The sequence below is a fragment of the Vidua chalybeata genome, chromosome 10 (assembly GCF_026979565.1).
Source record: "Vidua chalybeata isolate OUT-0048 chromosome 10, bVidCha1 merged haplotype, whole genome shotgun sequence".
NCBI classification, from domain to species: Eukaryota; Metazoa; Chordata; class Aves; order Passeriformes; family Viduidae; genus Vidua; species Vidua chalybeata.
In genome coordinates, this window is record NC_071539.1 from 16,188,414 (window position 1) to 16,201,645 (window position 13,232).

The 13,232-nt window shown below is 38.0% G+C and overlaps 1 protein-coding gene across 2 annotated transcripts in view; it reads right to left on the reverse strand.

Annotated features, from left to right (window-relative positions):
* The window catches only part of RHBDD1 (rhomboid domain containing 1), a 28,260-nt gene extending 17,572 nt beyond the window's left edge, over positions 1–10,688 (reverse strand). The window contains exons 1-5 of one of the 2 annotated variants that reach the window (XM_053952001.1): positions 10,650–10,668; positions 8,192–8,425; positions 5,829–6,005; positions 4,372–4,890; positions 2,964–3,096 (exon numbers count right to left, since the gene is read on the reverse strand). In XM_053952001.1, coding sequence (XP_053807976.1) covers positions 2,964–3,096; positions 4,372–4,804 — 566 coding nt within the window. In that variant the 5' untranslated portion in view covers positions 4,805–4,890; positions 5,829–6,005; positions 8,192–8,425; positions 10,650–10,668. Of the gene's footprint in view, positions 1–2,963; positions 3,097–4,371; positions 4,891–5,828; positions 6,006–8,191; positions 8,426–10,649 lie in introns of both variants that reach the window. The other variant, XM_053952002.1, reaches the window with a different exon arrangement.
* Between the last annotated feature and the right edge of the window lie 2,544 nt (positions 10,689–13,232).

A 13,232-nucleotide genomic window follows, 5' to 3' on the forward strand; every position in this document is an offset into this window, starting at 1 on the left:
AAAACCATGTACATTTCTGAGTGAAAGCATAAACAAACTTTCTACTGCTCTATCCATGCAATCCTACAATTAGTCTGAAAGAAGCATGAATGCAGATCAACTGCAATCTTTGTAATACACTGCTTTCAAAATTAAAACAATTGAAATGCTGAGATCCAAATTCTTTTCTATGCATACCAACAATTTCTTTTAAAAATATCATTACCATTTGTACACAGAATGAAAAAGCTCTGGATTCTTTTGAGAAATCAAACCAGAAGCACATGTTTACAGTAAATAAGGAAATTTGCTCCAGTTATTGACAGGACTAGGGGATACACTATAAATTAAAAAATCAAATTTCAGCATTCAAGTTAGGAGTTAAACTCCTTTGTGTTTAAACATAGATTAAGAGAAAATCTTCTGAATTCAAGCAGGTATAAACACTAGTTGCAATTTTTTCACCTCTACTATGAAGTTACAGAAACCAATACACAAAACATGAAAATTTCCTCTTATGTACAATTAGAAATAAGTCATTTATACTGGTTGTCAAAAAATTTAAATAATATGAGTTAAAATTAGCCTTTTTTTCTTTATAAAGTAGAAATTTATTTTTCTTTATAAAGTAGAAATCTGTTTAATGTACCAAGTATAATGTTTGCATCAATTTTTACGTTCAGGTCAGTGATCTGCAGGGGTTACACAGATCATGGCACAAGTACTCAAGCCAAGACAACCTCCAGGCATCAGTGGTAAAAGGAGACAGGAAAATGCAAGTGTCACTAGAGGGAGGTAAAGATCAAATCTAAATTCACTCTTTTGCCATCTGCTTAACCACAAACTTGTATCCTGCCATGGAGAGCTGCAGTTCTCTCACTGGTAACCAACAGTTCTCTAGAGAGTAACACAAATGCTGATGTGAACATTTATAGATAAAAGGTATCAAAATAAAGTATCTATAAGGAACTAATTTTCCAGATTTTCTGGAACAGATTTTCCAAATTTATGAAAAATGCATGCCTGACTTGGAAAATGTCTGACCTCAGAAAATTAAAAATACTTAAAAATCACCTACTCCAGAAATCACCATTATGATATTGGTTCACCTAAGACTTAAGATATCTGCTCAGTTCTGGAAGAGGCACAGATTAAACAGAAAGTAACTTTTCACACATCTGTTCTTCCATTAAACAAATAATCCCAAAGACTGCTAAGCAAAACCTACATCTCAATATCCTTTATGGAAGGTGAAGATTAGAAGGACAATGAATGCACTTTAAAAATTTTCCAAAACAAAAATATGAATGAGAAAGAAAATAATAAGTAAATAATAAAAAAATAATAAGTAAAATATGAGTAATAATAAAAAAAACAATAAGTAAACTCCTAAATCCTCTCCCAGCACACAAAGGCAGGTCCAAATTTACTGCATAAGCTTTCTAACTGGGCAGAATTCCACCCCAATTACTGACCTCTTATCTATTCAAAATTAAATTATGCAATTTGATTTACAAAAGGAACCTGTTAAGCATAGACCCAAATATTATAACCTGCCCTGAGCACACAGATGGGCATGTAAGAGCAATGCTGTGAGAGATACAATTGCTATGGTTCATTGCAAGGCAGTTGGCAGTTACTAATTAAACATGTTGTGTTCTAGGATATGAATTTCTGGAGATCACTACCCATTATCATTTAAGTGCTGTGAAATTGCCCTCTGTAAAGGTCACTGTAGAGGTTTAGATGAGGCAGCAATCTAAACTTCCACGAAATTATTAAATACTTTTTGATATTATTTCTGGACTTCTTATCCACCTTCCACCCAAAGACATTTCTACAGTAAAGCAACTGAAAAAGAACAGCACACAATGACTGAACTCATGGTTTTCCTCTACCATAAACAGTAGGATATGGTTGTACTTCATAAATAATGCCCTTCCACTATTCTTTAATTAAAACCAGTATTGTGACACATATCACCAAATAAAACCTATGTTCAGCTAAAACAAGTTTATGTTTTTCAGAAAAATGTTTTTAATGCACTGAAAGCTCTACTTTTAGATTTGTAGCAATTTTGTGTAGATTTTTACACAAATAAAACTGCTGGCTGCCCAAATGCAGCACTCTTCTGTCTTTAATCCTCACTGCAGTTAATTGAGCAGCCAGGCATAAAGCTATAAAACCAGTGCTTAACCTAAGCAATATCTGAATTCTCCTTCTGTGCTAGGAAATGTTCTATCAGCTCTATCATAGTATCTGACAAGAAATATCTCAGTATTGCTGAGCTCTTTTTTTTTTAATCTTTCTGAAAAGTGGGAAATAGTACATAAACTGTGATTTGATAGTTCATAGGTTTTGTGTCTTTGTATAATTTGCATATATTCAGCAATGTGATTCACAGTTATAAAATATTACATAGGAAAATTACTCACTTGCAAACAGGATTACAAAAACTGTCAAAGACAAGCAAGGCCCTGTTCTCCCAGAGGCAGGGGCAGAGGAAATGTGCTGGCACAGAGCACACAGGGAAACTGAGGGAGGCGACCAGCAGCACTGCAGGACAGTGACCAAAGTGGCAGAATGCTGGATGATAGCATGATCAGAAATCAGCCTGACTCAACCAGAGTGGTCTAGGACAGAAATGACAAGCAAACAGTGGGATGCTGCTCAGCTAATAAAGCCCTTTATTTGGCTTTATGGTGGAGTAGTTTACTTACCTCATTGAAAAGGCACAGCCCTTTTCCTTATCATAAACTTCTGTTAGCCTCCCTCAAATACTCAAATACACCTTCTGGGAACAGTGTTTCAGGTTTTTAATTTGAGATGTACTCAAAACAGAGGGTTTTAAGGAAAAAGCAGACTGCAGGCCCAACACTGCACTGGGATACCAGCTAACATTACTCACACTTCATGAGACATTTCAAACTACTCCAGATAGCTCAAATATCTTCTTCTTTCTTTGGAATATTAAATGCACTTACCCTGGGGAAATAAAATGAATAGCCAGCAGCTCCACCCAGCAAGCATATTTACTGGATATGGGCAATCCAAGGACACTGCTCACCCTTCCTGGATTATAATGGTTGTTCAGAACTTTCAAAGCAAACAAGACTCCTGCAAACAAGAAGAAATCACATGAAGAGAGAAATACTTGTGCACAAATAATAAAGAAATGCAAACAATTTGAAGTACCATGCAGTTTCAAAACACCACAAAGCACATTGCTGCATGCCAGAACAGTTCTGGTCTTTCAGTGCTACTTTTCAGTGACTTAAAAAAAAAAAGATACAAAAATTATGTGTTTGTATAACAGCAAAATCTAAACTGCTTTTTAATGTACCTACTCACTGCAGCTATTCAGGTATTCAAAACAATACAAACATAATTTAAAAGAGTTGTAGTTGAAATTATTGACAAAATTAGTGAACTCAAAAAAATGTTCTGTGACTTGAGAAAAGCCACTACTGAAAACAAGACAAACAAATACGTGTAAAGCTCAACAGTAGGTTCAAATTCTGAATTAATACACATACTCCAGAATCACTTGTTTCTGATAAAAAAAAGTAGATAAATCACCTTTAATCACAGTAAATAATATTAATTTCTAACTGACTGCACCTGTTTTATCATGCAACCACCAGCCATTATGATGGCTGAACTTATTGGAAGTGTTCTCTTCAGAGAACTTATTGGAAGTGTTTATGAAAAAGTCCCTCTCAAGAGAAAGCTCACAGTGGTCTGAGCAACTTTCTTAAGGGCTGAAAAAGAAGGCTTGCCTTCTAAGGCTAGGTCCCAATGATAGCAAGGAAATCCCCTACTTATCTAGAAATGCAGGGCTACTTTTCCACTTGTCTGCAGATTTTTTTAAAGAGAAGGAGTTTGTTTATTGACTTGCAAATGATCTGCCAAAGGAGGAGACAAGACCATTACTGGAAGGAAGATGACCAAAATCAGGTGTTAGGATATTGCTAGCAGAAGCAAATCTAGGGGAGTCTCTCCAAAGACAGGCACGAGTAATTTTAAACTGACAGGCTTTTCCAGAAGCCACATAAGGAGCATTATCAAAATGCTCATACTACATCTGAAAACTAAGAGTTCAGACTTCAATTAACCAGCAATATTAAACAGAAAACAAAATTCTCCCAGGATGATGATATTTTCATGTTCTCAGCTGAAGTCCCTGCTGGTCACAAGAACATGAACTGAATTACTTTATGTTCATGCCCAGAGTACATGCTTTAAATTAAAAAATAGGATAAACATACTGATGTGACAATCATACATATATACAGATGTACACCTATCCTCTTTCTGCAATTAACAGTTATTGTTATACAGCAATTATACATATTAATTTTACATATGTAAATTGGACCAACACTATCTTACCTGAAAAACCTACACCACAATTCATTTCATAGGAAGGATCATCCAGAATTACCACAAGCAGGAGTTCCAGCACCATGTAAACTATTCCAATCAGTACTGAAAATACTGCAATAACGTAGGCAAACCACATGCTCTTCAGCTTTCTTTCCAGCATTATGCCCTTCCAAAGCATGGAAATCATGTTATAATACAAATGCCAATCATCTGCATGGTGGAAAGGAGCAAGCAGCAAACGCTGCCAGTTCTTTCTGTGGACAGCTTCATTTACACTGAGACACACTTCAGACAGTGGCCTCAAAGGATTCAGAAAGAGAAAAATATTCAGTACAAGTACCCCAAGGGTAACAGAAGGAATGTTCTGGAGTCCAACTTGAGAAATTTGATAAAGCAGCAAAAGCAGTCCAGCACTGACTCCTCTTTGCCTTCGTTCCATAGTTACTTCTTATTCAAAGAAATGTGAAGATCAGTTCAATTTACAGTCTTTTGTTCCATTTCAAAACCATACAAGTTTTGGAAATTCTGAAAGAAAAAAGATAACTTGTTATAGACATATTGTGATGTTTTGAAGCTCATCACTGTTTTTGGTGAATCTTTAAACACAAAAAAATCATCAAGGTAATCAGCTGAGACCTTTTATGTATCAGAACAAAAATTCAAGTGAGGAAAAAAAATCAGAATTTGTAAACTGATACAAAACACAAATAAAAGAGATTTATACAGGTAATCCTGACAAGCAGTGAGAAAAAAGCAGTCTGCAACCTCTGTTTCACATCCCTCGACAGGCTGTACTTAATCCATTAAAATACTTGGGTATTCTGGGCGTGTTTTCATTAATTCTGATTCAGTCAGAACAATTAAGATTTCAGGAAGGAAAACAGTTCAAAATTCTTCCCTAGAGTCTCAGTTTCCAGAATTCCTATCTTTGCTACATATTTAATTTTTTTTAATGACCATTTTCCAACTTTTACAAATATTCAAAACAAGCTAAGCTTGAAAATTAAAAGTCACAATTTTTAAAAAAGGAACAGAGACACAGCTAGGAACTGCTAGATGCAATTTGAAATTTGTTACTGCTTTCCTAGGGATGAGAATAAAGAGTTTAGTTTAAAAGTAAGCAATGGAGAAAAGAGAACTATAGGGGGAAATCATACACAAAACCAGCATATAAAATTTTAAGAGTTATAACAAAATTTTCATCTTTATTATTTATTTAATCAAAATTTTCATGCCTGCCTTATGCCAGAAAAACCCAGGGGATTAAAGAGGGCTACAGAAACAGATCTGGCTAGAAACAGAGTTACTCTGACAGGAACTGACAAGAAAGAAGAGAGGAAGCTGCACTGGATAACACAGCACAGGGGGATGTGAGTGTGGATCCACCTGTAGAAGACAGGAAGAGAGCCAGGATTTCAGGCTGGTTCCGAGGGCTAGCCCAGCTTGGCCAGTCCTGCTTTTACCTCTCTGCAAGGTGGCCCAACAACAGCACAGCCTCTCCTCCCCTCCAGGGTGTCCCTTCTTTGCAGAACTACTGAAGACACACAACAGGTCATTCCATGTGTAAATATCAGTTATACAGAACCAGCAAAATACAATTCCTCTTCAAAACTCTGCCACCAGGTTTCAAATGAAACCACCTGAAATAATGAGATATATACAAAATTCTCATCTCAACACCCCATTAACCTTCTTTTTCACTATACAAAAAATAATTAAAGTTAATATACTAATTTTTTATTTAAATGCCTTTCCAATTCATACAAAATGATTCCTCTTCAACATTTTCATTAGCTAGACAAACAATAATCTAATTCTTCTAGAGGACAGGAGGAAATATGGCACACTTATAAAGGACAGCCCAAGTTGCAAAATGTAACCTTCCCCATTATGCCTGTTAGAATTTTCTAAGTTCCACATTCCTACAGACCATTGCTATGCCTGCAAACACTTTAGTAAATATGTTTATTCAGGTATTCAGAGTATTCTTAATAATTCGATTGGACTGCATTCCACAAAGTCAGTGAGCACATGGAAAAGGAGGAAAGCACCTCTGGATGATGTTATCCTGTAACAGCAAAAGGGAGAGCTGCACAGGGTGGAACATCAAAAACAACCAGGTGGGGGCCAGGCTACCTTCTCTGCTTATCCTGAAGTGAGGGGAGCACACAGCTCCATGCTAGTTCACACACAGAATTAATTAATGCCACTTCTTGTAATTAAGCAATTTTTTAGTCTCTGTATTTCCCTTTAAATCACACTTATGCTTCTTATAGCAGTTTAAGATAAGAAAAAAACAAATTAGTTGTGGGTTTTTATCCTGAAAACAACTGCTGTAAACCAGAATGCATGTGAAATGTATTTGCTACATTAAAATGAAAGTCACTACATTTTTCCCATGTTATTATCTTGGAGATGCTACATAATACCTGAGCCTTGTCCAAAACAGAGTGGAAACAACAGAAATGTGCTTTATACCACATTTGAACATGTAACTTCCTACACTGGTGCCTTCTAAAACCAGTGTCTAATGATCACAATTTAACTGCAGATACCACAGCTGTAGCCCTCACAAAGCTCAAACAAACCAACCTGTTAAACTGCAAATTGGTCATTGCAGATAATTACATTGTCAGTGTTTGACTTTAAAGTCAACATTACCAAAAAATATAGTTAATCCAAAGTTTAATCAATGTCATTCTCTTTTTCCACACTAGCTCTGATACCAGGTACATCAACATCCCACATTCTTATAATCTTCTCCCAGACCTCTGGCTTTTCTTGTACCACACGCACAGTTACATCTTTTTAATCACAAAGCAGTCGAACACTAAAACTGTTAGAATTTAAAAGTGAACATCCTTTAAGTGCAAGTTATGAGGAAACCTCAAAATCTTGCCATACCATGTTGTTCAAATTGTCAGTCTTGCGTTTTAAAGTTCCCATCTCTGCTTCTGATACCCTTAATTTCCCAATTTAAGTACTTTCAACACCCATGCACCTAGGAAAAGAACTCTCATGCAACACATAGCCAGACAATAATCATGGAACAGAATTGGGAATGCTTTCCATCATGATTACAGCAGTGCTACTTATCATAGACCATTCCCATTACTGGGAGCAAGCAAAAATGTCAGCCAAAACACATTGTGTGTTTGAGTCAAAGGGAAAAACATACAAGAAAGAGAACAGTAGTTATTTGAGAGCCTCCTTAATGCAACTCCCTTAAAACATATAGAGCTTTCAACTGTTTGAACATTCCTCCCCAGCCTCTACTCCATTTATTAAAAGTCTAATGAGGCTTGAAACAATGAAGCAATTTTTCCCTTTTTTTTTTTAAACATGCCACCTACTTCAAAATGTACAAATTTCCAGAACAGACTTGAAACAGACATTTGTCTTGCAGCCAGGCTGCCACGTGTCTGTATTTTTGTCTCCTACTCAAGAAAAATGTCTGAACTAAATATTCTTGGAATTTGTTTGTTTGTTTCGTGTTAAGCAAGTAAAAAGCACCTGAACTTATTTTTACTGTGACAAACCCCCTCAACCATAAAATATTACAACTTCATGTTACTAAAAAAATCATGCAATAAAGTAAATATTTTACTAAATACCAGTTAAAATGAAATGTTCTACTGTCTTTTCCTATAGCTGTAATTTGAATTTAGAGGAAAAGAATCTCCCTGTACCCTTGCTCCCTCTAAAACAGACATAACTACCCTGAAATTTTGATTTATGTTCATGGAAAACCAAGTACATGCTAGGAAAAAAAATTGTGCATTCAGCCTACGTGTTCAGATTAGAGCTAGACCAATGCCAAAACCACCTGAAACATGAAGGTGAGTATCAGATCCTAAGCACAAAGCATTCCACAATGAAGATAAGCCTCAACAGGCCCACACCACTTGTCTGTGAAGATTCAGTCTCAGGATACAAAGGCTTCTCTAGGTAAAGCAGAAACAATGTTTTTAGGGCAAAAGAGGAGGGCAAAGGAAGCAGGAGCCAACTGTAAACACTTCTACTGTGGCCCTCAAACTTTGGAAAGAGGTGGGGAAAATGCCTAACAGGAAAAAAAAAAAACCAATGCAAGGAAAATAAATGAAAAAATTGAAACATAATTAATCATCTTATTTATATTTAATAAGTATGCAAGGAGAAAGTCAGCCACAAGCTGTCAGCTACAATAAGCTTTGAAATGTCCAGTCAACTACATAGTTCATAGCAAAGACAAGGTTCTGACTTAATTATAAAATTAATTACTTCATAAAGAACAACTTCTGGATTCATCAGATGTGACTTTAAAGGGCTTTCCTTCACAAAGGAATACTGAATGGTGAACCCAAAAGACACAGCATTTCAGAATTTGGTGAGAGAAGTCACACATCTGTAATACTAATGTTTTAAAACAATTTAAACTCCCTTACTGAGACAATTCAAAGTTAAATATTAACATTCAATAACTTCATAAATGGCTATATCACAGTCTTTGTTTATTATGCAACATTTTAAATTTCAACGTTTTCTTTGAGAATAAAACAGTTCTTCTGCCTCTTCTATGAGCTTCAGCATGAAAACAAAATCTTTTAGAGATATTTAATCCTCTTGGGTACCACTAAAAGAGGAAGTCCTTAATAAAATAAGCTGTTAAACTAAAAACTTCAACTTAAAACTGAAAATTGTGTTCGGAACGGTGTAACAATAACTGTTCACAATAAAATATACACATGTTAAACAATACATGCCAAGAATCATTTTAGCCATCTTATCCCAAAATAAATGAGACAGATTTCACAGGAAAGAACCCAAGGGACTAGGTCAAATCTCTCTCATAACAGACAGTAATTAGTAACTGCCTTTCAAAACACCAGGATACATCTACACTAATTGAAGCTGGGGAAGTGAAATAGTCATAAATACTTAATATCACTGTACTTGTAAAGGTAAGAGGATGGCACAGCTTAAAATAAAAATACATCAAAACAACAGTGAATTTCAGATTAGGCCATAGCTGAGTTTTAACTTCACAGATGTTTAACTCAGGTTCAAGAATTTGGGGTTTGTTGGGTTTTTTTCCTCCACTTGATTGGAATTGTTGCACGTGTACAATGTTAAAACTGGGTAATCATACTAGAAGAGCATCCTCCTTTATCTGAAGAATTTTTTAATATTACGAAAAACTAAACCATCAAAGACTGCCTGACTCCACTTCAGAAATGTGAAGCACAGCAGCTCCTACCATTTTGGCATTCCTTGGTAGCTTTGAGGGAAAATTTGTCTGCAGTGTGTAAGAGAAAAGAACAGCAAACACACTTTCTGAAGAAATCCATTTTAAATAATACTGGTTAAATAAACAATTCAGAAACATATGCTTTCATAGCATTAGCATTAGACTACTGTTGTCAACACCTCCAATCTATGTCAATAAAAAACCAGTTCCAGGAAGAATATCACTGTGCGATTTCAGGAAATCAAACCAGCTCACGTATTGTTAATTACATTTTACAGACACCTGAATTACTCAAACTCGGTGTTTCAACAACTGTAAGAAGACATACTTGCCGTTGCTTCTTCTTTGATACAGCTGCAAGTTATTTGCAGGTTTTTTGTACGCTTTTTTGTTTCGTAGTATTAACAAAGAAAGGGATATAGTTGTGGCGGGTTATTGATTTTTTTGAAGAAGTTGTTTATAGAATTTATAACAAATACCACTGCAGAAAATGGGGTAAACGCAAGCAGTAAGGCCGAGGCGCGGCGGCGGTGAGGAGCACAGCCCATGTACAGCTGTGGCTGCGGATAAGCGCCGCGGGCTCCCGACACGCGGCTCCTCCTGCGCACCGAGAGCGCTCCCAGGAGCCCAGTCCCACAGGCACGACGGTGGCTGTGTGTATAAAGATAATGGCTGTGAAACCGTGACATATCGGCGATTCGACTTCTCACGCCGCTTCCCTTCCGTAATTCCCACCGCCACTCCCTGCAGAGGCTGGAAGGAGCGAAGCGCGGCGGAGGGAAACCTCCTACAGAGCGCAGCTTGAGAACAGCTTAGCCAGCCCAGACCCCGCTTGTCGGGGCTTGCACCGGGCACCCCCCCTCAGCAGGGCGGCGCTCCCCGGGTGCGGGCCGCGCCCCTCACGGCCAGGGGGCTGCTCTCAGCCGGGAGGCGGCGGCAAAGGCAAGACAGGAGGAGGGCAGGAGAGCAGAACAGGAGAGCACGGCAGGAGGAGCCGCGCAGGGACGGGGAGGAGGTGGCGACGGCGGCTCCAGCATCCCCCCGCCCCTGCACTCACGTTCTCCGGCGGCGGCAGCACCCGGAACCTCGCGCCGCCCCACGTGACCCGCGGCCGCCACTCCGCGGCGAGGGGCGCGGCCCCGGCCCCGCGCGGGGAACGCAGCGCGCCTGCGCCGGGGCCGCCGCGCCGCCAGGGGCGCTGTGCGCGGGCGGGCTGAGGGCGGAGGCGGGAAAGCTGAGGCGGCGCTCGGGGCGGGTATTGCGCGCTGGCACTGCCCACTGTTAAAATACATAATCAGGTTTCGTTCGAGAGCGTTTAACTGCACATGCAAAACAGTAACTAGTTCTGTAAGTTTAATAGTTCGAGGACTTTTTTTTTTTCCCCAAGCGTTAAAAGCAATTAGATTAAGACATTGCAGAATCACAGAATCAACAAGGTTGGAAAAGACCTCTGAGATCATCAAATCCAACCTACGACTACCGTGTTAAACAGACCATGGCACTCAGTGCCATATCTAGTCTTTTCTTAAATACCTTTAGAGGTGGTGACTCCACCTGGGCAGCCCATTCCACTGTCTAATCACCCTTTCTGAGAAGAATTTCATCCTAATATGTAACCTAAACCTCCCCTGGTGCAGTTAAAGACTGCATTAGTTTCACTTTTGTACAGTACTAGTCATTGGGATCACTGTATTATTCCCCAAATTTGACAAGGATATCCAGACTGTGAGCTTTGTTATTAATATTCAGCAGGGAATACACTGGGCAAATTATAAATGCCTGAAATAATAGGTTCTCATATAAATGTTGGCGAGCTGATGATGCAAATATGTGACTAGAAATGAATCATACAAAACCCATAGCCAAAGCTACATGTAAACGGCCTGATTTTGCTGTCATTTATGTGGCACTCAGGTTACACAGAACATTTTGGCAACTCGTACAAGTATGTCATACAATTTATAAGAAAATTGCATTCTGCCCTTCCAAAAACAGCACACAGCTCAGCAGACTGGCAGGCATGAAAGGGGCTGAATTCCTAGAAACAGGGTGGAGATCAAGTTAAAGGAGCAGGCTTTGCCAAAACAAGCAACTTCAGCATAGCCCTCGCTTCCAAGAACGAACAGAGGCCAAAAGAGGCGGGCAAGGCTCAGTGTGTGCCACCATTTAGACACATTACCTTAAGCTCCTTACTTTTGGCACATTTAGATCTGTTACCTCAATTAATGCTAATCATAATAATTCATAGAAATCACAGGATGTGGGAGTTAAAAGTGCCTGAACTGATAGATTTTTTTTTTTTATCATACACCAGGTTTTCTACAATTGGCACAATTTCCTGTAACAGCATACTCCATTTTCAGGCAACAATAACTTCAGTCCATAATTCTTAAAGATGCGATATTTCTTGCCTCAATACAGGCCCAGCTCTTATTACTGGATGTGCAAGTCCTGAGGTTGTGGTTCCTTTCAGGGACCTAGAAGATTGTAGTTCCCTTCGTGGGCCAATCTGAGCAATTGTATATTACTGTTCTCTCTTTTCAGATCCTTAATGATGTGGCAGGGATAACAAAAGTGACAGAAACAATGGGAGGCTAAGGAAGTGATTAATGTGTTCTAATGCTGTAATTAATGGGCCACATTATGTAGCTACGTTTTAAAAAAAAACCCACCATTGTTCTTATACTCTTTACCCAAGTGTGGGACTTTATACCCATTGAGATCTTAAAAGCTGGCATTTTTTTCCTTGTTCTACACAAATTTTACTAATATCCTACCAGATCTTCTGGGTTAGTTTATACTTACATAAATAGCTGGTTAGAAGAAAAAAAAAAAACACCTTCTGCTCTCTTTCTTTAATCTCACACCACCATTCACCTCATGGATTTCTTTTAATTTTTGGCTGAATGTTAATTTTTCTTACCAATAAAATTGAATGAAATGAGAAACACCATTCACATATTACAACTTCTTTTTTTTTTACAAATTCTACATTTGATATACTTGTGCCATACAAGCAGTAACACAGCTTTCCTCAACATGAATAATGTTCTTGAGTAAGAATAACTGAAGGGCTGACACATAAAAGGTTGGTTGAATTAATTTAAGACAATATCAGTTTCCATTTAAGTATAGGTTCTGTTTCCTGGTTATGTCTGGCCTGATTAGGGAGAGAATTCAACTCTTGGAAGGAAAATAAAGAAGAAAAAACCAAAACCATCATTTTCATAACACGTGTACTCCTGGTACAGGAGTGACGCATACGGTCAGCACTGCTTACGCCTTTCTGCTAACTATATAATCCATGTAAATATTTATCATACAGCTATTATCAGTGTAAACATACAGCTTAGTCATATGTTGACCCGTAACAAAAAAGTGACATTGAGATCTTTGCTTAATAGCAGAAGGTTTAAACATGTTTTAGAAGCAATGGAGCAGATTTCAGAATACTCACTTTTTCTGAGGGTTATACGGAGGCTTTACAGCATGTAACAATTGCAAAGAAACATCCTGCTATGAATGCATGGATGCAAATTAAATCCATATCTGAAGGTTATTTCTCTAATTAATGCTGGGAATCTGATAGCAGCACATTTGAAACACTGTTTATGTTAATCTTGAAGGAACTAGTTAGGAC